We start from the raw sequence: 27,744 nt of genomic DNA, 5'->3' as shown, positions 1-27,744 counted from the left end.
GCAGGGATGAGAGACTGAAACTTCATCTGATGACGACCAGGCCCCCACTCAGCCCCGTCCCCTGGATCCCGCCAGTGTCCCTGCCGGTGTGCTGGTGTTCGGCCGCTGTTCCACAGGTGAGCCTCCAGGGCTGGGGAGTGGGGGTGCCGCAGAGAGCGGTGGGGGTGCCCTGAGCCCTGGCAGTGGGGCCACACACCCGGGGAGCACAGCATGCTAGGGGGCTGCTGAGCCCAGAAAAACAACCAGAGCCTCTCCTGGCTCCTGGGGAGGGAGGAGAGCAGGGCCAAGAGCCCAGCGTCACCTTTCGGGGTGTCGGGTGCAGCCGTGGGCTGTGGCCCTTCTAACTGAGGCTCGTGGTGATGAAGGGAGCCTGCCTTCCCGGTGGGTGCCTGGGGAGGAGGGGAGGCCAGTGAACGAGGGTCCCCAGGGGAGCTTCCAGGGATACAGGCGGGGGGCTGCGTGGGCTCTCCCTGCCTCGTGTGCAGGGTACAGACCAGTTTGCCTCCAGGGTCACACCAAGGCCCCAGCTCGGAGCCCTGCCCCAGGCCTGTCTGCGGAGGCAGCTCACAGGTTTCTGGGTGGAGGAGGGGCAGCCTCGAGCTTCAAGTACTGGGGCCACAGCGGGGTCTGCGGGCCTGGCCGTGGCAGGAGCGGGACCAGGCCTGGCACCCACGCTCCAATTTCTGGGCCCGGTGCTGGGATCAGGTGGGGTGGGAGCGAGTGGGGGGAGTAAAGGCAACTGCTTCGGGGAAGGTGACAGGTGCACGGATGGTCCCCAGCCTGACACCTGCCAGTCCCTGTCAGAGGAGCCCCGGGGGACCAGCTCAGGGAGCTCGGAATGAGCTCCAACAGGCCCAGAGAGCTGGTCATGGGCCAACGACCCCACCACTCTGTGCCTTTCCGCAGAAAGGGCCTAGGAGCGCCCAGCACACCCCCTCACAGAAGATAAAAGCCATACAAGGGCAAGGTCAGCCTCAAGGCCATCACCAACCATCTGCGTTCATGAGCAACTTTTATTTCCAACTTCTCAGCTCTGCCCCTGCTCACTCCAAAGGCAGTTCTGGAAACGGGCCCAGAGCTTGCTCCAGCCACCAGGCCTTCACCCCAGTCAGGGCTGTGACCACGATGCATCAGGAAAAGGAGCCCCTGCTCCTGGTGGGACTGCAACATGGGTGACCGTGTCCCTCAGGGTAGTCATCCTGGCCATTTCGGGGAGTCCCTGCAGGGGAGGAGTGGTGGCACCCCAAATCCGGCCCAGTCTGCCCACATACAGGGCCAGCAGGCAGGCTGGACGGAAGCAGGAGGTCCAGCCCCTGGGGTGTCGGAACTTCCTCACTGCGAGCAGTAACGACCCCTGACCCATGACCTTCGGGGGCTGTGGGCTCTGGCTGGATTCTTACTGGGCTCCTGGCTCAGGGGGGCATCTGCCTAAGCATGTTCAGCCAGAGCTTAGTGCTTCCATCCCAGTGACACCCCGTGTGCCCCTGAGGCTGTCGGTGAACCACAAACTCCCCACAAAGTCACGGCCTGGCCTGTCAAGGCGGGGGGGGGGGGAGGCAAACAGTGCAAAGGGCAGGTGTGCAGGACCCCCTCCACCTGGACAGAGTCAGGATGACGGGAGCCCCAGACAGGAAGTGGCCTCCTTCTGAATCCAGTGGTCACATCAGGGGTAAAGTGACACACACTGGCACACAGGACACCTGCTCCTGGTCCTGCATCCTGAAAGGTGCCCTGGGGTTACCTGTATCCAGGTGTGCTGCTCCCTGGTAGTGGCTGCGATCATAGCTGCCGGCGCACGAAAACCACGGGGATCATCTGGCCAGCGCCCGAGGGTCCACAGGCACCATGTGCCAGAGCAGAACGCGGGGGTGGGGGGCGGGGGGCCATCAGGCTAATGAGACGGCGAACATCGGGCAGCCCTGCTGCCTGCGCGCCCCGGGCCCTTCCCACAGCCCCTGTGACAGCCGCGCTCCATTACGGCTCTTGCCTAATTAGGGTAATAAAATGAAAGCAGTCAAAACCATGGGAAATCTCTCAATAGGCTGTCACTGCTGTGTTCACCGCTCCGGCGCTGCGCCTTTGTGAATGTCAAGGAGCTAGAGAAGGGGCCAGGAGCCAGACCAGGGGGCTGGGCCCCGCCAGCCACACCTGCCTGACTCAGCAGACCTTGACCCCAGACGCTGCCTGTGCCCGTGGATGGGCCACGTTCCGGGGGCAGAACCCTGGAGGGATGCCAGAGAAGCAGCCCATCCTGCCTCATGCACACAGGACCCCAGTAGGCACCCCACCTGACTCCCTAAGCCCCACGAGGACCAGGTTCGCCTGGCATCTGAGACCTGTGGCCCCTCGAATTGGGAGGGGCTCTCACAGGACCACCTCTTCAGGGCCCTGCAACTCACCCACCTTGCGGGGTGTGGGGTGGGGGACACCAGTGCAGCAGCCCCGCCCACCTCTGCTGCTCCCCTGCACCCACCCTCCTTGCTGCAGGAAAGGACCATTCCTAAAATACCACCTGGCTTTCCTCAACCACAGGCAAGGGGACCCTGGGCCAGCAGGCACAGCCCCTTAGGGCCACCTCCTGGGGACAGGCCCTCTGATCAGAAAGAGGGAAAGGGCTGGGTGTGCAGACAAGGGTCTGGTCTGCCTGCTGGTGCTGCGTGTAACCTGTGGGGAGGAACACCCCCAGCCGGTAGGAAGGCGCACAGAAGCCCAGGGGGACCGGGTGACATGGGGGCCGGTTTCCTGGGAAGCAGCCTGCAGGAAGAGGGACGCAGGCTGGGTGGAAAGGGGCCCCAAAGTGGCCAGGGCAGAGTTCTGGGGATGGCAGTGGCCCAGGCCCCCGCACCTGCGGAAGCGCCTTCCTCACCTGTGATGATGGTGACGATGTGAGAGCAGCGAGCCGCCCCCCGCCCCACCGCCTCGGGCTCCCAGAGTCCCCGTACCTACTGCACCCCAACAAACTCCGGGTTCAGGCTGTCAGAGCCGGGTCCTGCTGCGGAGCCCCTCCCGGCCCCTCCCTGACAGCAGGCAGGACGCGGGGTCAGCGGCGCGGGGGAGGGACGGGCGGGGCGCTGGGGCGCCTGGCCGCTGGGGGCGCCGCGGAGCTGCGGGCCGCCCGCGTGTTGACGGTCTCCCGGGAAACGGACCCCCGGGCGCCTCTGGGAGCCCAGCCCCGCGGACCCTACGCTGGAGCCGCGCCCACCGCCCCTTCACCGCCCACCCGCAGCAAGCCGGGTGGCACGAGCCTTTCCCTTCCCAGCGCATCCGGCACGGACCCGAGCACAGGCGAGTGTGAGCGCGGGCGCACAAGAGAAGGGCACGTGTGTGCATGTGTGGGTACATGCGTGTGTGTGCGCGCACACATGTGTGAGTGCCTCTCAGCGTGAGTCCTGTATTGGGGCTGGGGGCTTGTTTGTAGGCACTTTGGGACCCAGGGGAGAAAGGACCGCGAATGATCAGGTCTTCGGGTCAGAAGGCTTCGGGAGGGGGGAGCATGTGGCAGGGCAGGTCCTGGAAGTGACCCCAAGGACTGCCCCTCTGACCTGGGCCAGCACGGCTCCGGACCCACACCCAAGCGCCAGGCAGGTGCCCCTCACCACCCCAAGGCCCAGGAGTGGGAGTGGGAGGGGCTGAGGCCCTGAGGTCTGGGGGTCCTGGAACATGCTCAGAGCGCTGAGAAGGTGAGGGATGCCTGAGTGACCTGGATTCATGGAAGGGGGGCCATCTTCGCAAGGGGCTCCGTGCTGGGAGGAGCAGCAAGTGGAGCGACTCCTCCCCATGTGGATACTCAGGGCTCTGAGGTCCACCGAGGGTTGATTGCTGAGCAGGGTCCCAGCCCCAGCCTCCTGAGGAGTGAGCCGAGGCCTAAAGCAGATCGTGGGCTGGGGCCCTGGCCTGGAAGATGTGCCCCGAGCCCGCAGAGACCACCTCCGGGGCAGGCCCCACTGATGCCCCTTGATGGCAAGTTCTCTGGCTTCCCTCAGGGGGCTCTGCCCTGACCCTGAGGTCTAGTGGGGGAGCCCTCTCTGAGGCAGGGCGGGGCGACCCAAGGGCAGGGGTGCGGATGGCCACCTGTGCACTCACCACACTCCCCCTCCAGGTGCCGTGGCGGCTGGACACGGGCCCATCGGAGGTCCGGGCATGATGTCAGCTCAGGAGCTTGTGGCCTGCCTTTGCCAGGAGGGTGACCAGCACCTGGCCCTGGGGGACACCCCACTGGCCGCCGCCTTCTACCTGGCCGCCTTCAGCTGCCACGCCCCTTCAGCCGTGCGGCATGTCCGAGCCACCCTGGCCGAGGTTCAGGGGTCGCCCGTGGTGGCCACCCTGGAGGCCTGGTGCCGAGGCGACAGCCAGATCCCGGCCATCCACTGGGACGGCATGGTGGTGGTTTCTCTGACCGGGACCATGGCCTCCGCCCTCCTGGCCACCCTCTGCCCGGAGCACCCCGCCACGGTCCTGCACTCCCTGGCCAGCCTGCTGGCACGTGGGCGCCACGAGGAGGTGGTCCAGCGCTGTGGTGCCCTGCTGGACACACACTGCCAGCAAACCCTGGAGCTGCAGCTGACTCGTGCCCTGGCCTGCATCCTGTCCGGAACACAGACGGACGACGGGGTGGCCGACTACCTCCAGGCCTTTGCGACAAGTGCTGACCGGACCGTGGCCTTCATTCACACACACCAGCAGCCCTACCTCCCGGCGCTGGTCAGCACCCTCCAAGGCTATGTCGTGGGGCACCAGGAGGCGGGGAACAGTGCCAGCCAGCAGGAAACTGACTGCTGGGAGCTCCTGGCAGCCCTGGACCCTGGGGGCACTTGGAGCAACGCCCTGTCCCCAGAAGCCCTGCTCCGCAGAGGCAGGTATGCAGACTGCAAGGAGGCATGCAGCCAGGCCCTTGACGTCGACCCAGCAGGCAGCAGACCCCAAGGTAGGCGTGCCCTCCTTCCCCTCCAAGGTCTGGGGAAGGCTGCTCCGCCATCACCTCACTACATGGTTAAATCCTGCCGGTAGGGGGGTGGGAGGTTGCGCTGGGGCTGGGGACACCAAGGGGACAAAATGGACAGGCCCCTGACCTTATGGAGCACCAAGAAAAGAAGCAAAACAAAACTTGTGCTTCGAAAAACAGATTAGGCAAGGCGCTACTCTAAGCCTGGTGATCAGGGAAGGCTTCATGGCGGAGGTGTCATTTGAGCTGAGACTGAAGGATTCCAGGCAGCAGAAACAGAACGTGAGAAAGAATTCGGGAGCCAGAATGGCTGGAGGGGCGGGGAGCAGGGGGAGATGGGGGAGCCTAAAGACAGGAGCCGTGGATAAGCCCTCCTGGCCTCAGAAGACTTTGGATTTTATCCTCAGAGCAACAAGATGCCATGTTGGCAGCACGGGGCTTTCAACTGTGGAGGGAGGTCTTCCGAGCCAGAGTGAGAACAGAACCTGCTCAGTCAGATTTCAGACCACGGTCCAGGTCTGAAACATCGCTGAAATGGCGAGATTATGGCCGGATGTAAGGATGGAGAGAGGCGCACAGAGAAAGAGCGAGGGATGGCTTTAAGGGTTCGTCTTTGGCAGCTGGGCTAGAGGCGGGGAAGGAGAGGGCAGGAGAGAGGGCACTGGGGTGGAGACACCCCCGCTGGACATACGGCTCCTGCCCGACCCCTTTGCTGGATCCCCTTCCCGGGGTGGGGGCGGGTGGCTGGGAGCATCCAGGAGCCACAATCCCGGCTCCCTGCCAGCAGTGGGCCTCCGTGCACACAAGGGGAGCAGCCACACCCACTTCAGAGGGTCGCAGTGCAAATTCAGCGACATTGTATCTGAAAATGGTGGCCCCCACCAGGGGCTCGATCAAGTGGCCAGGTCCCTAGGCATCTGGACACGGGGGCGTTGAGATGACGCAGGCCTGGCATGGGGCAGGGATGTGGGAGTCACCCATCCACACAGGAAGGGATTTCCAGTCGAGGTGGAGACGGGGAGGGGGCCGAGGAGAGGGTGGGGCCATGTTGCTGCCATTCACTCAGTGGGTGGACTCATTTTATGGGCTTGATAGGCATTTTCATTGAATCCACGCAGCAAAGGGTGCTGGCACATCCCCACGTGCCCACGGGCCTGCCAGGGGAAGAGGTGCGCCCCAGGCTCTGAGCTGCCGCGGCCGCGTCCACGCAAAGGGAGCAAGGAGCGGCTGCCGAGTGTGCCCGGGGCTGTTGGTCACCCCAAGGTGAGAGGGGGACCAGGCAGAACTGAAAAGGGAGCAGGCACATTTCCTTCTGGAAAGAGGCCAGACCGCATACCCCGAAATCCTTCTGCTGTAAATTACCGAAAATCGCTCAGCAGAGTCACGGAGAGCCGGGAGAGGAGGCCCCCAGTGCCTAAAGGACCAGCGCGTGGTGGCCCGTGAGCTGGGGGCATTCGGCACCTCCCAGGTGGACAGGCTTTCCAATCCCCATGGCCAGCAGAGACCCCTGCAGAAATCAGAGCCCCCAGAGGGCTGCAGCCTGGGGAAGACCGTTCCAGAAACACCTGCTCCCCACGGCCTCTGTCCCGCCTGGGTGCTGAAGGGATGGAGAAGCCTTCCCTAAGGATCGCAGCATCGACTGGGCCCAAGTCCCTTCTGTCACTGGGTGTTGTCACACAAGCCTGGCTTACCGTGTGAATAGAGACATCTGCCTAGAACACACTTCTTACAGACGTGGCGTCCTGACCCAGATGCATTCCAGCCTCAGGGTGACTCATCTGAAGTCCTTGGAACCATCGAACCAGCCCTCCCATATTTAGGGACATGCTCTGCCCTCCTTAGCCGGTGACACACAGCGACACGGCAGATGAGGACAAGACCCAGAACAAGAGTGGCTTTAACTCGCATCTCCTGGCATGTGAGTGTCCAGGGGCCTTGGTGCCCTGACGGCTTATCCTCTGAAAGGCCCCAGGGCCTCCGTCTCCACTTGTTCAAAATTCCTCACTAGGAGCTGCTGGGGTAGATGAGAGTCACAGCCAAGGCTGTCAGAGCTCCTTCCGGCACAGACACAGAGCGGGCTTGGCTTGAGAAGCGAGACCCACAGAAAACCGTGGAGAGACGTCCCGTGGTTCTGGAGGCCAGGCCTCAAGGGATGCTGCAGGCTCTGCCCCCACCCGCTTGGAACATTCCTGGTGCCAGGCAAGGAGGTGAACTAGTGCACCAGGAGGGCACACCCAGAGAGGCAGGTTCAGCCAACGCCAAGGCCCCAGACACGTGAGTGAGGCCACCGTACACCCTCCTGCCCAGTCAAGCCACCAGATGGCTGCAGCCACAGGAGTGCCCCCAGGGAAGACCCACAGAAGGACAGCCCAGCCCAGCCCAGCCGAAACTGAAGAAGAATCCTGGGCAGATAGAGATGGCTGTTGAGGAGTTCTCATTGTGGCTCGGTAGGTTAAGAACCAGATTAGTATCCATGAGGACGAGGGTTCGATCCCCAGCCTCGCTCAGTGAGTGAAGGACCTGGCCTTGCCGTGAGCTGTGGTGCAGGTCGCAGAAGCAGCTCAGATCTGGCACTGCTGTGGCTGTGGCGTAGGCCAGTGGCTATAGCTCTGATTTGACTCCTAGCCTGGGAATTTCCATATACCGAGGATATGGCCCTGACAAGATTTTAAAAAGAGAGAGGGAGAGAGAGGGTAGAAGACAAAAAAGATGAAACATTGCTGTTATTTAAGTCACTAAGCTTTGGGGCGGCCCATCACACAGCAATGGTAGCTGATACAACTCTGAGTCAAAGCACTGGGTTTTGATGCTTCAGCCAAAACCAAGTTGGATAATTCAGGACATTGAGGCTTATGTTTCCATAATAATATAACTTTGTACATTCGTTAGTGGAAGAAAGAAGAATATATTTTCATTGCAATAAATGAGGGAAAAGTATTTTGTAATATTTAACATCTCCAAAATGTAACCAGTAATAAAAGGAAACACTTCATTGAAAATGATAAAAATTTATCAAAAACCTACCAAATTACATTTAGAATGGATAAACAACAAGTTCTTTCTGTAGAGCCCGGGGACCACATCCAGGCGCCTTGGATGGACCCTGATGGAAAAGAATATAAAAAAAGAATGTTTATAGGAGCTCCCGTTGTGACTCGGCAGGTTAAGAGCCCAAAGTAGCATCCGTGAGGATGCGGGTTTGGCTCCTGACCTCACTCATCTGACACTGTGGCAGGCTGCAGTAGAGGTGGCAGATGTGGCTAAGACCTGGCATTGCTGTGGCTGTGGTGTAGGCCAGCAGCTACAGCTCCGATTTGACCCCTAGCCTGGGAACTTCCACATGCCACCGGTGCGCAGTAAAAAGAAAAAATAAATACATAAAAGGATGTATATATGTATATACCTGAGTCATTTTGCTGTACGGCAGGAATTGGCAAAACACTGTACATCAACTATAATTTAAAAGAAATAAATCGAGGAGTTTCTGCTGTGGCTCAGCAGGTTAAGACCCAAGTAGAATCCACAAGGATGCGGGCTCGATCTCCGGCTTTGCCACAAGCTTAGGCATAAGCCACAGACAGGCTTGGATCTGGTGTTGCTGTGCCAGCTTCGTTTCAGCCCCTAGCCTGGGAACTTCCATATGCCTCAGATGCAGCCCTAAAAAAAAAAAAAAAAAAGACATACTGAAGGAGGAAATGAGAAAGCAAAATTTGATACCTTTGATGACATTGAAAGTTTTAAACTTTTCTTTCGCCTGTAAATATAGAAAAGAAAAGTACAGGCGTTCCCTTGCAGGAACTCACCAGGTTAAGGGTCCGGCCTTGTCACTGCAGCAGCTCGGGTCGCTGTGGTGGCGTGGGTTCTGTCCATGGCCCAGGAACTTCTACATGTCACAGGCGTGGTGAGAGAAAGGAGGGGAGGGAGGGAGGGAGGAGGGAAGGAAGGAAAGAAAATGAAAGGACAAAGCCCCAACAGAAAGAAAACACCTGCACGATATTCAGTGGGCAGAAGATGGGTGAGTACTCAGCGTATTTGAAGAATCCCTTCCTACCGATAAGAAAAAATGCAGGACGAGAATTGGCAAACGCATTTGCCCGAAGAGAAAACACGAGATGGCTAAAACACCTGTGGAAGATAGTCCAACATCACAGTAACGAGGCAAATGCAAATTAAAACACTGCGGCACCATCTCCTACCCACCGGATTGGCAAGGAAGCATTTTGAAATAAAGGAGACTCACCAGCGATCAGGAAAAGAAAAATTAAACCAACAAGGGGGCGGCATTATAGCATTCTCTATCCCCCCACCACCAGACGGTCGAAATGTTTCAGTCTAACAATGAAGATTCCGGCTCTCGGTAATGGTGAAGTAGCTTGACTAGATTGTGTACCCCACAGATGAGAACTGTAACATCTGGGCAAACTAGAGAATGCAGGAAGGCCGCTGGTGGCTCCGTGGGTGAAGGGGGTGGGGTTGTTGCTGCTATGGCACAGGCTCAATCCCTGGCCCAGGAACTTCTGCATGCCACGGTGTGGCCAAAAAAAATTTACAAAGAAAAAGCAAATGCAAATATTTCGCAAAACTGAAGAGTGACAAAATGCAGGCAGAAACTGGAAATTGATCCTTAAAAGATGAAGACCGTGCAAGGTCAGATTAGCAGGCTTGCAGCTTTTCGCCTGGGGAAATTCCTCAATCCGCGGTTTATCCATGAAAAACAGAAAGTTGCCACTTTACTGGCTTGAAATCAGACAGAAGTTGGGGTTAAGAAATGCAGCCGTAAGGTTAGAACTCCTGGAGAGGAGGAGCGATATTCAAGAGGGAAGTGGGTGAGACCCCAGATCTGTGTATAAAATCCACTTAAATCCGTGGCTGGCCTCAAACTACACACGTGGGAGAGACTGCGGGGCCTGAAAAAGCAACACTGGCTTTTTGCTGCACGAACTAAGGGGAGCTTTCAGTCTTGGCCCCATTGAGAAGCCAGAGAGCAGGGGGTCTGATCCCAGCCACCTGACGTGCCTGCTAAAACAAAAGTCAGTTCTCTCCAGAGGAACAAAACCAAACCCAGCTTCCACAAAGAATCAACCAGATCTCTAGGATACAATTTTTAAAAAAATTACTGGTCATGCAAAGAAACGGGAAAATCAAACGTGAGCCACAGTCAGGAAAAAAAGAGGTCAACAGAGGAGTTCCCTGGTGGCTCAGTGGGTTAAGAACCCAACTAGTATCCATGAGGACGTGGGTTCCATCCCTGGCCTCACTCAGTGGGTTAAGGGTCTGGCTTTGCCACAAGCTGCAGCATAGGTTGCAGATGTGGCTCGGATCCGGTGTTGCTGTGGCCGTGGTGTAGGCAGGCAGCTGCAGCTCTGATTCAACCCCTAGCCCAGGAACGTTCACATGCCGAGGGTGCGGCCCTAAAAAGAAGGAAGAAAGAGTCAGCAGAAGCTGGCCCTGTTCCAGGCACTGGACATCCATCAACCATGTCATCCCGAAGCCCTGTGGGCATAGGCGTCTTGCTGTCCCATTGCCAACAGACAGGAAGCCGAGGTGCGGGCGATACAGCGTCCCCCCTCCACCACCACCGCTAAGCGGCCCTGGCTGCAGCATTCCTCCCTCCGGGGCCTGATGGGGCGACCTCATTTCAAAGATGGAAGCACTGGGTTCCCAAGTCACCGAAGAACACATGAAGCAACGTTGCTGCGGTGACAGCTGGTCCCTAGGAAAGTCACAGGGTCAGAACTTCAGCTCTGACCTGGGGGTGGGGGGAGGCGGGGAGGCAGAAGAGGGAATTTACTCCTAAAATCTATCACTGAAAGAGCCAGGAGGTTATGACTAAATGTCCACGCTGGCTGGGCTGGCTTCGAAGCCACGTGGAGGACTGCGCTGGGGAGGTACGCCAGGCAGGTGCCACCCTGGTTGCCCCCTGCTTCTGATGCTGCTAATGGACTTGGGCCTCCCGCCAGCACCGCCCCCCCAACAGGTGTGATGTGCTGGGCTCCCAGGAGGCTCAAGCGTATCGCCATGAGATGCTTCAGAGGGACCAGAGCACTCGGGGGGGGTGGGGCCCGCAGGTGGCACGGCTGGAGGACGTGGCCCGAAGAGCAGGACCAATGGCTCTGTTCTCTCCCCAGGGGCGCGTCTGGCCACCCTGCTGGTCACCCGCGCTGCCGCAGCCTTCTTCCTGAACAGCAGGGCCCAGGACCTTCTCCGGGACCTGCACGAGGCCTTCCATGAGAGCCCCTCGGCAGCACGAAAGCAGTTCGAGTCCGTGCTCTCCACCACAGACCAGGCGTGCCTGCGGGCCCGGGTGCTGGAGGCCGCGGAGGTGGGCTTCACCCACTTCCAGGAGGCCGTGCGGAACCGTCCAGAGCTCCGGGAGGACTCGGACCGAGAGCTGCTGGCCCCAGTGACCCGCGCGCTCCGTGTCCTGGTGCGCATGGCACCACCCGGGGCGCGTCCAGCACTGGGCACCCGCCTAGCCGAGTGCCTGCTGCTGGCAGGGGACGCAGCAGGCGCCCGGGCACTGTGCGAGCGTTTGCTGCGGCCATCACACACCGGGGACCGTGCCAGGGACCGCGCGCCCCTGCTGGCACTGCGCGGGTTCTGCGCACTGCACACCGGCGACACTCAGCGCGCCCAGGAGGACTTCCAGAAGGTGGTGGAGCTGGGGCCGCCGCACCCAGGCAGCTGCTTGCGAGCCCTGTGCGGCCGCGGGCTGCTGCGGGTGCTGGCGGGCAGCGAGTTCCTGGGAGCGCTGGACTATGTCACTGCCTGCCGCCTGCGGCTAGAGGAGGCCCTGCTCGTCACCAAGGCCTATGTACCCTGGAACCAGCGGGGGCTGCTGCTGACCGTGCTGCGGGAAGAGGGCCGCAGGATGCTGCAGCGGAGGCCGGACCCAGGATCCAAGAGCGCGCCAGGCTGCCGGCGTAAGGCTGCGGAGATACATGGCCCTGTGGCACAGGAAGGGTAAAAACTAGCCCTGAGCCCTCACCTGGGCTGCTGCTTCATTCTGGTCTCTTCCAAGGTCATCGGGGGGGGGGGGGGGCGGTATTTCCTACTACTTTGCAGATGAGTAATTTGAGGCAGGGAGCTGCTAGGCCATCTCCCTAAAGCACTGGGTCAGGTTTAGTGCCCGGGCCCAGGTCTTAGGACCTCCGATCCCAAACAGCAGGACGCGTTATGGACCTAGTTGACGTAGAAAATTCGAAACTCAAAAATGGAAGTGAGAAAATAAAACGTATCTGTAATCCCACTGTTAGCATTTCCGTGTAGCTGTGTCTCTTTGTGCATATAAAATATTGTACACAGAGATCCCATTGTGGCTCAGTGGGTTCAGGACCTGACATAGTCTCCATGAGGATGCGGGTTCGATCCCTGGCCTCGCTCAGGGGTTTAGGGATCCAGCGTTGCCACAAGCTGTGGCATGGGTTGCAGATGTGGCTTGGATCCTGCATGGCTGTGGCTGTAGCCCAGGAACTTCCACATGCCGCAGGGGAGGCCATAAAAAGAAAGAAAAATTGTTCACAAAACTGAATCTGTGCTCTGCATGCAAATATACTCCACTTTTTTAACCCCCTAGATCATGAACTTTTCTTTGCCACTGGACACGTTCCTCGGGCCACCAGCGCCCACACTGCGACTGAGCCATCAGCCCTTCGGGCGTCCCAGAAGCTCTGCCCTTGGCTGTAACCAGCCGGGTGACGTCCGGTCTCCACGATGCTTTGCCCAAAGGTGGAGGCACAGATGGAGTTCCCGGGTCCAGAGCATGGCCTCCCGTGAGGTCCTTGACTTCAGGAGCTGCCCAGCTGCCCATGTGGGCCGTGCACTCCAGCCCCGATACTCCTCTTACAAAAACTGTGGCTAGTGTAGCCCAGTGAGTGCGCGTGCAGCTGCTTGGATTTGCTTTTTCTGGTGGCAGGAAGGTGTTTTAGCAACGCTAAGAGCACTGAGCTGGAGGCCCCCTGGCAGGCATGTTTGATGTCAGCCCCCTACACACACATGCACGCACACACGCGCGCACACACACACACACGCACACATGCAGACAAGCCCTCCCAGTGCATTAATTTACTTGCTTTGATTTGCTGCTAAGGAGGAACTTTCCATTTTGTTCCAGGCCCTTTAGATCTCAAGGTTCCGGCCGCCCCTTTTCCAGTAGGAGCTCATCCCCATTCCCAAGAGGGCACCAGGGTTCTTCCCAGTGCTGCCTCTGTCACCCAGATGTGCTGCAGCCCTCCTGAGCCCTGCGCGGCCAACACTTTTATGTTGTTTTTGCCGCAAAGAAAACCAAGGCGGGGTTGGCTGGGGGTCAGCATACAGCCTCAATTCTTCATCTGTAAAATGCCTGCCCCACGTGGTGGGCAGGATGGGGGGTGAGGGCTCTGTGTCCGAAAGGGCAGCCATGGGCTCTGGGCATGGGGTGGGCGAGGGTCCTATCAGCAGATTGGTCTCTGAAGCCCAGCAGGAAGGGAGCTGCCTGGACCAGGGGCACAGGGCTGCCCTTTGCCTGCAGCCCCCCTCCCTGGGCAGGTGAAGGGGCTGCAGGGAAGGGTCAGCTGCTCTCTCTGCAGGGTTGCCCACGGTGTGTACCAGCTGGCCACGCTCCTGACCGAGCTGGACTCAGAAGATGAGGCTTCGCGCCTCCTGGTGGCCGATGCCCTGTACCGCCTGGGCCGCCTGGATGATGCCCACAAGGCCCTGCTGGTGGCCCTTTCCCGGAGGCCTCAGGCGGCCCCCGTGCTGGTGCGGTTGGCCCTGCTGCAGCTCCGGAGGGGCTTCCTCTACGACGCCAACCAGGTGAGGGGGCCCAGTGGGCTTCAGCAGAGTGGGCGCACACGGGGCCCAGCTCTGTGGCAGGCACCTGGCCTCCAGCGGCTGCGCACTCATCACCCACAGCCCAGACTTGGGAACAGGCCAAGCTTGTTCCAGCCCCACTCTGCCACCTCCAGCAGGTGCCTGGCCTCTCTGACCCTCAGTCTCCGCATCAGTGCCCTGGTCTTTCAGGTTCTCATGAGAATTAGCTGCAGCAGGCGGCCCAAGGCCCAGCCGGTCTCCAGCCAGCAGTGGGTGCTCGCTGCTCTTGTGTTATTTAGAAAAAGGGCCAGGAGTTGAGTGTAAGCAGGGCTTAGTCCCCAGTCTCCCAGGTAAACTAGGCTTGGCGGTCACCCTGTCCTGGGGAGGGAGCAGAGGAACCCCCAGGCCCTTGAGCCCGGCCTGCCTCCCCTCCCTCCAAGACCGCTCTGCCCCCAGGAAAAGGCTGCCCTCACGCCCTCAGGTGTTAGGAGAGCTTCCCAGAGCCTGGGCAGGAGACCGTGCCCCAGCGGGAGACATGGCTGGGGGCGGGGGCTGCAGGACCCAACCGCTTCCTTTCTCTGCTCTGGCCTGGTTTGGGTCCCACCCCCCTGTCCTGAGCCATAAGGGTGGGAGGGTGGGTGCTCTGGGCCTACCCGTCCTTCTACTTTGGGACCCGCGGCCACCGCGCAGGGCAGGGGCAGTGTCCGTGGGCCTCTGTGACGTTATGTCCACCCGCAGGGTCTCACTCAGCCCAGAGCAGGGGCTGGTCCGGGGCTTTTGCTCTGTGCCTTCTGAAGGACTCCCCCCCCCCGCCCCTTGTCACTTTACCATTTGAAAGCCCCCTTTCCCTAAACTTCTCAGACCAGAGGTGCTGGGCCCTGAGGCAAGATCTCCACCCCATGGCACAGAGGAGGAGGGGCAGCTCAGGGACACGGGGACCTCCACGCCCACCCCCGCAGCTCCTGAGGCGCAGTAGAGACAAGCCGCCCAGAGCCGGACCACACCACCTGGACCCCAGCTTAATCGGGGGGTGGGGGGGGGTACTGGGACCGGAAGTCTCTCCCGTGAGCCACGCCCACAAACCACGCCCCTGAGGGCTACATCCCTGAGCCCCGCCCCCAGGAGCCCCCTCCACACTCACACCCGTTGGGCCCCGGAGGACTGGGATGGAAAGGTCTGGATGGGGGTGCACCGGGCGGCACTGCGGTGACGCCCCTGCCCCTGCAGCTGGTGAAGAAGGTGGTCCAGTCCCGGGACACTGCCTGCCTCCAGCCCACCCTGGACGTCTTCCATCACGAGGACCGGCAGCGGCTGCGCGGCCACTGCCACGCGAGGGCCCTGTCCATCCTGCGGGCACGACCGGGAGGTGCCGAGGGTGGGGCCCACACCAGGGAGGCCATCGCTTACCTCTCTCTGGCCATCTTCGCTGCAGGTAGGAGAGCCCCGCCTGTCCCTGGGGCTCCCATCCTGTGCGGGGTATGTGGCAGCAAGGGGAGCCTCTGCCATGGGGGGAGTGTTGTTCAGGGGGAGCGCCTCTCCCTTAAGCCCTTCCTGGGAGCATGGGGGGGCAGATGCGCATGTGCCTGCTCTCGCCACACACCCAGGCAACCCGCCGTGCCCCTGGCGCTGGGTGCCCGAGGGTCAACGAGCGGGGCCTTCTGGTCCTGGCACCTTCACACCTGCAGCCCTTCGGTGACCAGCCCTTGGACCCTCCCCTCCCAGCTCCCACCCTCAGGTGCAGCTGCAGTGCCCCAGCAGCCCTCCCAGATGCCACCTCTCCGGGGTGGGCTCCCCATGTCCCGCAGCCAGTGCCCCCAGGTCAGTCCAGGCTGCCCTTCTGTCCATCTTGGTGCCGAGGGTCTGTGAGCTCCCTGGTGGCCCCAGGACTGGTACACCCCTGCCCCGACCCCTTTGGGCACCAGGACAGGTGCAGTAAGTGCTGGATGCGGGCAGACACACAGGACCTGGCAGTGCCCAGCCTCGGTCGCATCCTGATGCCGCCCCTCTTCCTCCAGGGAGTCAGGCAAGTGAGTCCCTGCTCGCTCGCGCCCGCTGTTACGGGTTCCTGGGCCGGAAGAAGACGGCCATGTTCGACTTCAACTCTGTGTTGAGGGCTGAGCCGGGCAACACGCAGGCGCTGTGCGGCCGGGCGCTCCTGCACCTGGCCCTGGACCAGCAGAAGGTACCGGCCCCACCTCCCCATCTGGGGCTGCGCAGGCGGGGGGCGCTTAGGGGAGGTATCCTCCTCTCAACCCCCGAGGACACAAGCAGCAGGGCCGGGCCAGCTGAGGGTGAGACATCCAAACCCCGCCTACACTGGGGCTCACATCCTGGGTTTCGAGGCGTCCTTGCCTGTCATCTGGAGTCCCCATGCTTCCCAGTGCAAGTCAGGGTGGACAGACGTGCCTCCTTGAGACTCCTGGGGGCCATTCCGTGACCAGCCTGTGGACCCTCCTCCCCCTCCCCGGCCCCACCCCTGGCCTCACTCCTGCAGCTGCAGTGCCCAGCAGCCCTCCCAGATGCCACCTCTCTTTCGAGTCATGAGAGCAATGGAAGCCTGCCTGCCCTCTTGGGTACCACCCTGCACTGTCTACACGGGGACTGTGGGTGCAGGTGGGCAGCGCGCAGCGGCCAGACATCGTCCATTGCCAGGCACAGAGCAGGTATTTTCCACAGAGAAGATGTGCCCAGAGGCAGCCGCAGCCCAACAGCCCTGGACAAGGGCACTTCTCAGCCAAAGGCAATGTCATTGGCGACTAATTGAAATCGACTGTCACCCTGATTCTTCACTGGGTCAAAGTACAGCCCAGAGGTGGCCTGCCTGCCAGGTTTCTGAATTTCTTAAGGGCCGGAGTCCTGAAACAAGACACGCCCATCTGAGATGCCCCTGGATGAGAGAGAGCATCTCAGGAAGGTGTGTGTGCCTGTCAGGGGCGGTTTCCCCCAAGGGCATTGGCGGCCTGATTTCTGTTCCAGCTGGGCACACACTTGTGGTTAGGAGCCCACCGCGTGCCCCTTCCTATGCTGGGCAAACACCGTGGTTCTCAGGGACAAGCCCATAAACAGAGACGGCTGCAGCCAGGAGGGCCCTGCTGCAGGAGACACACCCCCGGAAACCCACCCCCACTGCCCTCAGCAGGCCAGCAGCCCCTCTGAGAGATGCCTCAGATTAGCCGCTTCTCTCACTCTGCGCCGGGCAAGTGGCAGGTTGCAGGGAAAGTCAGCCTACATGGCCGAGAATCAGGACGTGGGAGCAGGGGCTACCCCACCCATCACACCCTTGACCTTCCTCCTCCTGGCGATGGGCTGAGGCCGAGCACCCACATGCCCTCTGGCCCTTGACCATGAGAGGGGCTGTGAGCAGCCTGCCAGGGTCCAAAATCCAGAGCGCTGCTCCCCGACCTCCAGTTTTCTGAGCAAGTCCTGTGCCACCCCAAGCCGTGTTTCAGAATCAGTGAAATGGGGCTGAAGGGCTTCTTCAAGGCCGTCGGATGCTCAGCCTGGTACCTGATCCCTAATGAGGATTCCATATGTGGCAGCTGGAATTCCCATGAGCCAGCAAGGAATTGGGCTTTTTCCCTGCCAAGGTAACCAGCTGGTCAGGTTTGCTGGAAGGTAAGCCCTGGCCACGGTGTAGGAAGGACCAGAAAGGACCGTCCTGCCATCCATCCATCTGACGTCTCTGTCTCTCCAAAACCTGCATCCCCTACACGCCTGTTCCAGAAGAGCCCCAGGCCTGGACTTTAAAAGTACCTGGACAGGGGTTCCTGTGGCGGCTCAGTGGGCTAAGAACCCGACTAATATCCATGAGGATGCGGGTTTGATCCCTGGCCTCACTCAGTGGGTCAAGGATCAGGCATTGCTGTGGCTGTGGTGTAGGCCAGCAGGTGCAGCTCCAATTCGACCCCTAGCCTGGGAACTTCCATGTCCCGCAGGTGTGGCCCTAAAAAGAAAAGAAAAAAAGTCTCTGGGCAAACTTGCAGTTCCAGCCAGGAGAGGGTAACTGGTGTTGGGCTGCTGAAGATAAAACACATGGAAACTACCCTCAGGCCCTGAATGACAGGCCGTGAGGAACAGCAGCCCTGAGAGAAGGGGAACCACGCGAGGGCAGCCCACGGTCCCCGGCTCTGCCTGGGGAGGCGTTCCTGTCGTTCAGTGTGCAAGGAAGGGCGGTGGAGAAGATGAGGCTGGCATGACCGCAGCCACCATCCCCCTCGCAGGAGGCCGTGGACGACATCCTATCGGCTCTGCAGCGCGGCCCGAGCACCGCAGTCCCTGAGATCCGCTCGCTGAAGCCAGAGGCCCAGGCCCTCATCACGCAGGGCCTCTCCTCCCGCTGCCGGGCCCTACTGAGCCAGCTGCGGGACACCGGGGCCCGCCTGAGCGACAAGGACACCCAGAGCCTCTTGGCGGCGGGGAAAGCGCTGATTGAAATTGACGCGGGGCAGCCCGGTTGGCACGTCCTCCTGGCAGATGTTCTGGCCACAGTGGGTAGGTGTCAGCCCAGGCGGGGAATGTGGGTGCCCGGCCCGGCCCCTCCCACTCCTGGGTTCATTCCTGTAAAATGAGAGAGAGAGACCCTGGACTCAGTGGCTTCTAAGTTCCCTTCCACCGGGAATCCCAGGGCCCAAGACCTGGTCCCCATGCAGGCTGCCAGGAGGGAGGCAGAGGAGTGCTTTGGGGTCTCATAAAAGGCTTAGTCAGATACCCGGGCCTCCTCCTTAGCTCATGTTTGCACAGCAGGTGTCACTGGGCGCCCTGTTCTAGGTGAGGTTATCTTGGGCCCACATGTGCCAAAATGTCAGTCTTTTCTGCAAAATCTTGAAGGTATTTCAGCGCTATTTTGAAAGGGGATCTCTCTGCAGCCTGCATTTCTGGACCTGTCACTGTCATTTCCAAGCCTGTGAGGTGCCTCCAGGTGCCACAACCTTCGGGGACCCGGGTCTGCCCTGGTCCCAAGCAGCCCTGCTCAGGAGAGAAAGCAGGTCCTTGCGGTGTCCGAGTTGAGGGGGCTCAGAGCCCTGCTGCTCTACCTGGGGTCTTAGCTTTTAGGGATGCCCCCGGGTCAGGGGACTGGGTCATCAGGTGAGTCCATGTGGTGCTTCTTCCCTCTGGGGCTGAGCCCCTCCATCAGCTGGCCGCTCCCAGAGCCAGCACTGAGGACAAAAGGCCCCCCGGCCCAGCCCCCACCGTGACTGTTCCTCCCCATCCCCGACAGGCAGCTTTGAGGAGGCTGGCACCTGCCTGCAAAAAGTCCTGCAACCCACCCCTCCAACAGAGGCGGCCCGGGCCCGGCGTGGCCTGCTCCGGCTCAAGAAGGGAGATGTGTTGGCCGCTGCACATGACCTGCAGTGCCTGGCAGAGTCGGACACCCAGGACCTCGGCTTCCTGCTGCGTCTCCTGGAGGCCTCAGAGCAGCAGCGTCTCACCCAGGTGCGCCCAGCACCCTAGCCCAGCCCCTTTCCAGCACCTGCTGTTAGACCCCCCGGGCCCCAGGCTCAGGGCGGCTCCACCTCCCCATGCCCCTGGTTTCAGCTGGGCGTGGGGCGGGGTGGACATGTGTCTGTCCTCTGAGCTGTCTGGCCAGCTCAAGCGGATCACCCAGCCACCTCCAGGCTTCCTCGCATGAGGCGTGTAGCCACAGCTGACTCAGGATCCAAGAGAGGGAGGGGACCCAGTCCTCAGAGCAGATTGAGCCAGCCGAGGACACCTGGCCCTCGCCGGCAGCCCACCAGGTCTGGCCAGGAGAGGCAGGTCCCTCCCAGTGAGCAGGTGGCTGTGGGGCGGGTTCCAGCACCTGGGGAGCTGAGAGTCCTTGAGTGGACTGGGCTGGACAGCTGCCCCTTTGGCTGTGTGACTTTTTGTTCCACGGCTTATTGGCAAGAATATAAAAGTAACTTCCACCAGGCACTGGGTGGTGCCACTGCCCACACTGGTGTCACCTCTCAGGCAGGACTCCTGGGGGAAGGGGGCTCCCTCAGAGGGTGGTGGCATCAGGAAGACCCTGAAACAGGGCAGTAGGTTATGGGGTGGCCCTGGAGGTGAGCCCATGATGGTGTCAGAGGCCAAGGCAAAGGCCCGGGGACAGGAAGGAGCTCAAGTGTTCAAGAAACAGGCAGTCAAAATACAGCCAGAGTGGGAGTTCCCATTGTGGCTCAGTGGTAAGGAACCCGACTAGTATCCATGAGTTGCAGCTCTGATCCCTGGCCTTGTTCATTGGGTTAAGGATCTGGCATTGCCGTGATTTGTGGCATAGCTCACAGACAAGGCTCAGATCCCACGTTGCTGTGGCTGTGGTGTAGGGGGGCAGCTACAGCTCCAATTCGACCCCTAGCCTGGGAACCTCCATATGCCTCTGGTGCAGCCCTAAAAAGACAAACAAACAAACAAATGTAGCTGGCGTGGAGTGCAGGGGGAGCTGCTTCGGGTGGCGAAAAGGTTTCCAGGCTAAGCTCTGACAGATGGAGGAGCGGGTGGGGAGGGGCAGAGGACAGGGTGTCCTCGAGTCCTCCGTGAGCACCTTATCCCCTCCACCTGCCGGAGGCAGAACCCAGCCTGGCAGGTAGGAGAGGCAGGCTGGGGGACAGAAACTGCACAGTGGACTTCCCTGCAGTGGCCGAATTTCCTCTTTTTGTTTTGCTTGAGGGGCAGAGGAGTGGTGGATGGGGAGGGGACCGCTGGGGGGCGTGGGGGGGTGGCCAGTAGCGTCTGCAGTCTTTGGAGTCTTAGTGACTCAAAATCAAGCTCCCACTGGGCCTGCGGCAAGTATTTCACCCGCTTAGGCTTTCGCCTGCCGACGGCTCTGGCGGCTCTATCACTCAGGGTGCGTCAGGATAACAGACCACACTAGGTGTTTCCACGAAGGGGTCAACAGAGGAGCTGGCTAAACAGGCCTTGGGAGCAGTAAGAGCAACGCGAGCAATGGGTAATGCAGTGGGGAGAGCCCTGGCAGGGCCGAGGGGGCCAAGGAGCAGAGTTTCCAGGCCCTATCACTCCCAGGAGCGGCCGCGGAGCCTGGGGATCTCAGAGGAGGGGGTCTGGCTGAGGTCCCAGAGCCCGGAGACGGGGTGCTCTGAGCTGGGAGGAGGGATCTAGGATAGGGTCTCGGAGTTCACAGGACGGGTCTGGGCAGGGGTCTGTCTCTGAGTTCGTAGGAGGGGCTGGGCGGGGGTCTCTGAACCTGCAGGAGAGCCCTGAGCGGGGCCGCCTGGAGGCGGGTTTTGCTACCGGGAGAATTAGCTCGACGCTAAGTCGTTGCCGGGCGACACGGACAGACCCGGAAGTAATCCGGAAGTGGTTGATCCCCGTTTCCGGCTACACTGCACCTGCGCAGTCGAGCAGGGACCAGGTGGAGTCAGGCGGAGGGGGGCGCTGCACAGAGAAATCTGGCTGCCGATCCACTTACCGCAGGGCCAAGCTTGCTCCCGTCCCGGCTCCGGCTGCTGCCCGCTCTGTGCGCGATCTGACGGGTGGGAAGGCAGGGCCACGTGCTCACCCTGTGCCCTGTGCTTTGCTGGGGACGTGGCGAGGGCGGAGGCCTTGGTACAACCTGGCCGCAAGGAGAAAGGAGGGAGAGCGGGAATGGCAGGGTCTGGAATGTGCCCTTTCAGGCCAGGGAGAGCCACGGTGGGTTCTTGCGAGCAGGAGATGAAGAATGAGGCAAGAGGTTTTATGCGGGGCGGGTGGGCATTTTGGCGGGTTTCGTCGAGAGGGGGCTTCAGCTACACTCAGAAAAGGAAAGTGAGCCTGAGGGGCAGAGGGGAGGCGTGGGCCCTCCAAGCTGGGCCACCCAGGCAGAGGGGGCCAGGCCTCAATCCAGCAGTCCCCAGAGAGAAGTGCTAGGGTGGACAGCGCCTTCTGGCCTCGCCCTGCAGCATCCACCCAGGCTGAGGTCCAGTCCACCACCACCCTCCCAGAAGCTCCAGTTCCAGGGGAGCAAACGCTGAACCCCTGCCCCGGGGTCATGCTGCCAGGCGCTGGCAGCGCAGTGGACGATGAGGGTCTCCCCTGCTTTGACTCTGGCGCCACAGAGTCTGCAAGAGTGGCTTGTTGATGAGCAAAGTGAGAAACAGACCTGCCTTTCTGACCTGGGGCTGAAGGGGCTCCTTCAGGACAGCAGCAAACAGCACCTCTACCCAACTGGCAGGGTGGGAGGCCAGGCAGCCCTATCAGTGGGGCCTGTCGGGGAGGTGACTTTGTGGGGAGAAGTGGAGGGAGGGGGAGGGAAGGGAGGAGGTCACCCAGGTAGAGAAGCTGGGCCAGCAGGTAGGGCAGTGAGAAGGGGGAGGACGCCTTCTGGGCAGGCCTTGCCCGCTGGAGAGCTTCCAGGGTGGTGGAATTGAGGGGTGGGAGTGCATCTCTGCCCTGGGCCTCCACCCCCTCCAGAGCAAGGGGCAGCTTTTGCACAGGGAGCAAGCAGTGGCCACTGTGCAGGGCCAGCGAGGGGCCTGCCATGTTCTGGGATGACCTGGTTCCCCTCCCTCCGTCCCCTGCATGCAGGCTGCAGCCCAGGAAGCTGACACCCTCCTGAACTCAGGGCAGCCGGGCCAGGCGCTAGGTTACTGCTCGCTGGCCGTCCTGGCAGGTGGCGGCCAGGCCTGTCACCTGCGCCTGCGGGCCACCTGCCTAGCCGAGCTGCACGAGTTTGGCCGGGCACTCAGGGACCTGGACCACGTTCTCCAAGAGGGTTCAGGGGACAGCGACCTCCAGACTCAGGCAGCGGACTTCTGCTCCCAGGGCCGCCTGCTGCTGAACCTGGGGGACGAGGCTGGGGCTGCCAGGGCCTTCTCCCAGGCCCTCAAGCTGGCGCCAACCCTAGCCCAGAGCAGCCTGCAGGAGCAGCCAGGCAAGGCCCCCACCACCCGCGCGCTTCTGTGCCGGGCACAGCGCTGCCTGGAGGAGCAGTGTTACACCGAGGCCTGGACCGCAGCCGAGGGCGGCCTCCTGGTGGATCCAGAGCACAGGGGCCTGAAGAGGCTGAAAGCGAGACTCAGGAGGGAGACATCCTCAGGCTGCCGGCTCCACTGACCACGGCTCCACTGACCCCGCGCCCTCCAGGCCCAGTCCTGGGGCCACCCGGTCATTATCTTTCCTGGTCCAGACCCCCGGCGTGCACCCTGCCCCCAAGTCAGGGATGCACTCACCTACCCTCCTCCCCTTCCCCCTCCTGGGCCAGTCGGTGTTGGACAACCAGCCTTGGGAAGAGCTTCCTGCTTGCTTGGAGTGACCATCCCGGGCAGCTCAGAGCCCCTCACCTCTGCGGCTACCTGGTCCCCAAAGCTGGGGCCGTCTTGACCCACACATGGGGCTCAGACCTCAGAGAGCAGTCTTGGTCCTTGTCCCCTGCTTGGTTGCAGGTTGGGCAGGATTCGGGTGGCCCTTTGTGGCCCTGGGGAGACGATGCCAGCCCAGGAAGCCCTTCTCCAGGTGTGAAGCAGTCCTTGACCCTGGCCCGACCTTCCAGCCAGCCTCCTACAGGGCCTGGGCCCCTCAAGGCCAAAACTCCCAAGCCGGGCAAGACCTTTTCTTTCATCCAGGTTGTTCTCCATGGAACCCAGTGCCTTGGGAGAGCGGATGTGCCCCCCGCCCCTGCCAAGCAGAGACCCCCAAGGAGCCCCTGATGGGCAGAGCAGCCAGCTCTGGCAAAGCTGTCTGACGGAAAGGACCAGCCTACGTGGGGGAAGCTCACCCGCCCCCACCACAGTTTGCCTGGACAACCTCTCCTGCAAGGAACAGAGAAGCCCAGCCCTTGTCCCGTTGTCACGGATGTCACCTGGCACAGCTGCAATTGCTATAGGCTCACAGCAACCTCGGGAGGTTCAAAGAAGCCAGGTCCCAGCTCTGCAGTTTCTCCCCCGTGTTCGAGAGCATGACTGCTGGATGGGCCATTGGGCGAAGTGGTGGATTCACTCCTGCTCCCCCTGCCCAAGACGTCCTGCCCTCATCCGTCCACTCAGGACCAGAGCTCGTCACGCTGCGTCTGCAGGTGCCTGATTTCCGCCCTGACTTTCCAGGAGCTGGTGCTCTTTGCAGACCCCCCTGCCCCAACTCCTCACTCCCTGGCTGGAGGCTGAGGAGCCAGGCCTGGATGTGCCCCAACAGAGCAGCCGTGCCGCCTGGCTCATCTCCGCCAGCACGCAGGTGGGCTCTCAGCCTGAAGCTTCCTCTCCCCCAGCTCCGGGGCAGAAGCTCGGAACCAACACTGTCCACCCCCGCCCCACCTGGCACTTGAGTGGTGCTGGGTGCATTTCCCAGGAGGTTTCCACGTGTGTAAATTGCTTTCTTTTTTCCCTGGAGACTGGGGAGTCTTGTCCTGTAAGCTAGATTTGCACGTGGCCACAGTCAAGGTAGCCAGGATGTACGGGAGCTACTCCTGAGCTCCTGGCTCTCCAGGCAGCAGCAACAGAGCACAACCTGGGAGCGGGGGGCCCTGCAGAGAAACCCTAATCCTCCCAGCTCCACTGGCAGAGCCTCTCCTGCCCGAGTCTTCCCTGCCCACGTCAAGCTGGGCGGAGGGCCGTGCCCACGTCTGGAGGTACACGTGAGGGATGTGTCATCACCCCAACCTCCCGCCATGGCGCTCGCGTGGACAAAAACCAGCAGACGCTGGGCAGCCTCCATCAGGTGGAGCTGATCTAAGCCAGACTCTTAGCCGAGAGCAGAGGCTGCACCTTCTTTTCTCAAAATCACAGTTTAGGTTACCAAGAAAGGGCCATGGGAGGATAGAGAGAGGACCCCCTAATTCCAGACAATCAAGTCTTGATCCCCTGCAAGTGAAACAATTTTGGGTCCAAGAGGGAAACAAATCCGAAATTTCGAGGTCCTGGGAAAATAATAGTAACGAAACCAGTCCAGGAGAGCAGCTGTGGGTTCCCACCATGGCCGTTCAGCCTGAGCATGTTACTGACCAGTGAAAATGAAGCACGTCCGCAATACGAGAAGTTAAAAAAAGACGGTAACCTGGAGGAAGTCAATGGACAGGAGTTAATAACAATAAAAGCAGAAATTGATAAATCATAAATAGAAAATGGAGGAGCTAATGCATCCAAAATATAATTCTTCACAAATCAAATTTATGCACCGAAAGCTAACTTAATCTAAAAAGATGGGAAAACACAAAGATACACAAAATTGTGAAGTAGCAGGGACAAAATCACACGGAGGAGGTTTAAAGAATAATAGGACATTACTAGAGTTCCCACTGTGGCTCAGTAGTAATGAACCCAGCTAGCATCCATGAGGACGCAGGTTCCATCCATGGCCCCGCTCCGTGGGTTAAGGATCCAGCATTGCCATGAGCTGTGGTGTAGGTCGCAGACATGGCTCAAATCCCACGTGGCTGGCTGTGGCTATGGTGTCAGCCGGCAGCTGCAGCTCCGATTGGACCCCTAGCCTGGGAACCTCCATAGCCCACATGTGAAGCCCTAAAACGCAAAACATAAGTAAATAGGAAATGACTTTTCTCAGGTGCAGGCAAATAAGTCTGAAGCCCGGGGTGAAGTGCCTCGGTTCCTAGGAAAATACTGCTTAAGCTGACTCCAGAGGAGACGTAAAAACTGCCCAGGACCATCACCACGGAGGAAAGAGTGGAGGGAAAGGGAGACTGTTAAGGAACTTTCCCCAAAGTGGCTCCCGTTCCAGATGGTGTCGGGAAGCTCTGCCAGCCTTTAAAGAACAGTCGATTCGTAATTGCTTTCAACACCTTCATAGCCAAGAAAAAGAAGACAAGCTTCCAAGTTCTTTTTTATTTTTATTGACATATGGTTGGTTGACAATCCCGTGTTGGTTTCAGGTGTAGCAAAGTGATCCAGTACACACACACGTATACGTCTGTGTTCTTCTTCTTTAGTTTGTTACAAGGGATTGAGTATAGTTCTTTTCTTGAAGAAAGCACAATCTCAACCAAATGAGAGCCACAAACCAGTTACATTTATAAATTCCCAGTTCAGAAACCCTCAATGAAATACCAGCAATTCTGAACCCAGTGGCACGTTGCCAGAATAACCTATCATGGGGACAAAAGGACCCTTCTACACTGCAGGTGGGAATGTAAGTTGGTGTAGCCACTGTGGAGAGCAGCATGGAGGTTCCTCAAAAAACTAAAAATAGAGTCACCACATGATCCAGCAATCCGGGCTTATATCTGGACAAAAAAAAAAATAACTCAAAAAGGTGCATGCATACACCCCAACGTTTATAGCAGCCCTAATTACAGTAACCAAGACATGGAAACAACCTAAATGTCCATCGGCAGATGAATGGATAAAGAAGATGTGGCACATATATGCAATGAAGTATTACTCAGCCATAAAAAAGAACAAAATAATGCCGTGGGATGGACCTAGAGGTGATCATGCTAAGTGAAGTAAGCCAGAGAAAGACAAACCTCATCGGGTATCACTTATATGTGAATCTAAATATGACACAAATGGGAGTTCCCATCATGGCGCAATGGAAACAAATCCGACTAGGAACCATGAGGTTGTGGGTTCAATCCCTTCCTTGCTCAGTGGGTTAAGGATCCAGCGTTGCCGTGAGCTGTGGTGTAGATCACAGATGTGGCTCGGATCTGGCATTGCTATGGTGTAGGTGGACAGCTGTAGCTCCGATTCGACCCCTAGCTCGGGAACTTCCATCTGCTGCAGGTGTGGCCCTGAAATAATTAACAAATTAATTAATTTAATTTAATATGACACAAATGAACTCTTGTGAAACAAAAACAGACACACAGACATAGAGAACAGACTTGTGGTCCCCATGGGGGATGGGCGCGGGGGAGGGAAGGATTGGGAGTAGCAGATGCAAACTCTCACCTATAAAACGGACTGTAGTTCCGCACAGGGAACTATAGCCGATATCCTGTGATAAACCATCATGGAAAGAACATGAAAAAAGAATGTGCGAATAACTGAATCACTTTGCTGTGCCGCAGAAATTAACACAAACTTGTAAGTCAACTCTATTTCAATAAAAAATAAACAAGAATTGCGCACCATGAGCAAGGAACACAGGAAGGCAAGGCTGGTTCAAAATTAGGAAACATGTTCCTGTGGTCTATCACAGAGAGAGAGCCAAGGAGAAAGTAAGCCCCGTGCCCTCTCCTGGGGGCCGTAGTGGGGGCACCAGACCTGCATGAGAGGTCCGCTCCAGCACGGCCTCTCCCTGCCCCTGTGGGCTCCTTCCTCTAGATGATACGCTGGGGGTCCCAGCATCACAGCCTCGTTTTCTGCAGCCCATGGTCAAGTCCAGACTTCACTCAGCCAAGTGGACTGTTAGAGTCACTCCCCGCAGCTGAGGTGAGCCAACACATGCAGTGAGAATCTCTGCCCATCGCGCCCATGTGGACAGAGCCAACCCGGCCCAACGCTGCACTCCCTCTGTGTGGTCTGACACCCTAGACGCCACTCCCACGTATAAATACGGGGTTTCTCGGTGTTCATCATGTCTTGAGCTTCTTTGGGCGTACACACACTCTCTTCCTGGGTCAGACTCTGTACTTGCCCCCAGTACAGAATGTGCCGAGACTGGATCCTGCTTATGGGTCTGGGGCGGATCGTGGAGGCTGAGTAGAATGAGTATCCTCTTGCTCGGCCCCTGTGAGGCCTCACAGGGTTTATGGGGGAAAGGCTCACCTCCTCCGACACGGGAGGGGCTCAGAGGACCCGGCGGCTCAAGGCTCCTGGCTTCACCTGAGCCAACCAGAGAGCCCCATTCTTAGTGTCAGGTCCCCATTCCTTCACAATCCGTGCACAGCTTGCTCATGAGAAACTTGGTGAGGCTGTGAAGGCAACGGCACAGTGACTGTACCACTCACAGGATCAAAGGTCCCATTTGACGTTCAGCCACATCAGCCCCAAGGCTGTGAGAAATGAGGGGGTGTTCAGGGCCAAGGCTGGAGCTGGGCTCAGACCCGAGCTCCCGTCCTTCTCATCAGCCACGTGCCAGCTCGGCTCCCGAGGCCCCAATGCAGCTGGCACATCACAACCAAGCACAGTGGCAGCAGGGTCACTCAC

The 27,744-nt window shown here is 59.6% G+C and overlaps 1 protein-coding gene and 1 long non-coding RNA gene across 4 annotated transcripts; one reads left to right on the top strand and one right to left on the bottom strand.

Annotated features, from left to right (window-relative positions):
- TTC34 (tetratricopeptide repeat domain 34) lies at positions 1-26,806 on the top strand. Of its 3 annotated transcripts, none has more exons than XR_014806964.1 (9): positions 1-116; positions 4,100-4,924; positions 11,071-11,905; positions 13,510-13,735; positions 14,960-15,164; positions 15,748-15,914; positions 17,953-18,227; positions 19,011-19,165; positions 22,232-25,168. XR_014806964.1 is itself a non-coding variant. In XM_021095208.2 (9 exons), the coding sequence occupies exons 2-9, from the start codon at positions 4,141-4,143 to the stop codon at positions 22,757-22,759; spliced, it is 3,231 nt and encodes a 1,076-aa protein (XP_020950867.1). In that variant the 5' UTR covers positions 3,120-3,285; positions 4,100-4,140; the 3' UTR covers positions 22,760-26,806. The 3 variants fall into 3 exon arrangements, 2 of the variants coding, with proteins under 2 accessions (XP_020950867.1, XP_084818742.1); XM_021095208.2 differs by lacking the exon at positions 1-116 and adding an exon at positions 3,120-3,285 and having other exon boundaries at positions 17,953-18,223; positions 18,951-19,165; positions 22,232-26,806; XM_084962616.1 differs by lacking the exon at positions 1-116 and adding an exon at positions 3,165-3,291 and having other exon boundaries at positions 17,953-18,223; positions 18,951-19,165; positions 22,232-26,806.
- On the bottom strand, positions 996-1,842 carry LOC146402531 (uncharacterized). The gene is made up of 2 exons (XR_014806967.1): positions 1,742-1,842; positions 996-1,219 (listed from the first exon to the last, which is right to left on the bottom strand). It is a non-coding gene; the product is annotated as an uncharacterized LOC146402531 (long non-coding RNA).
- Positions 26,807-27,744: the final 938 nt, after the last annotated feature.

Source organism: Sus scrofa, chromosome 6 (assembly GCF_054392235.1).
Source record: "Sus scrofa isolate SSC_HxYL_T2T_F1_AM1 chromosome 6, Sscrofa_HxYL_maternal_Yorkshire_Landrace_v2.0, whole genome shotgun sequence".
NCBI lineage: Eukaryota > Metazoa > Chordata > Mammalia > Artiodactyla > Suidae > Sus > Sus scrofa.
The sequence above is the reverse complement of the archived record's forward strand: the minus strand, read 5'-3'. Positions and strand labels throughout refer to the sequence as shown.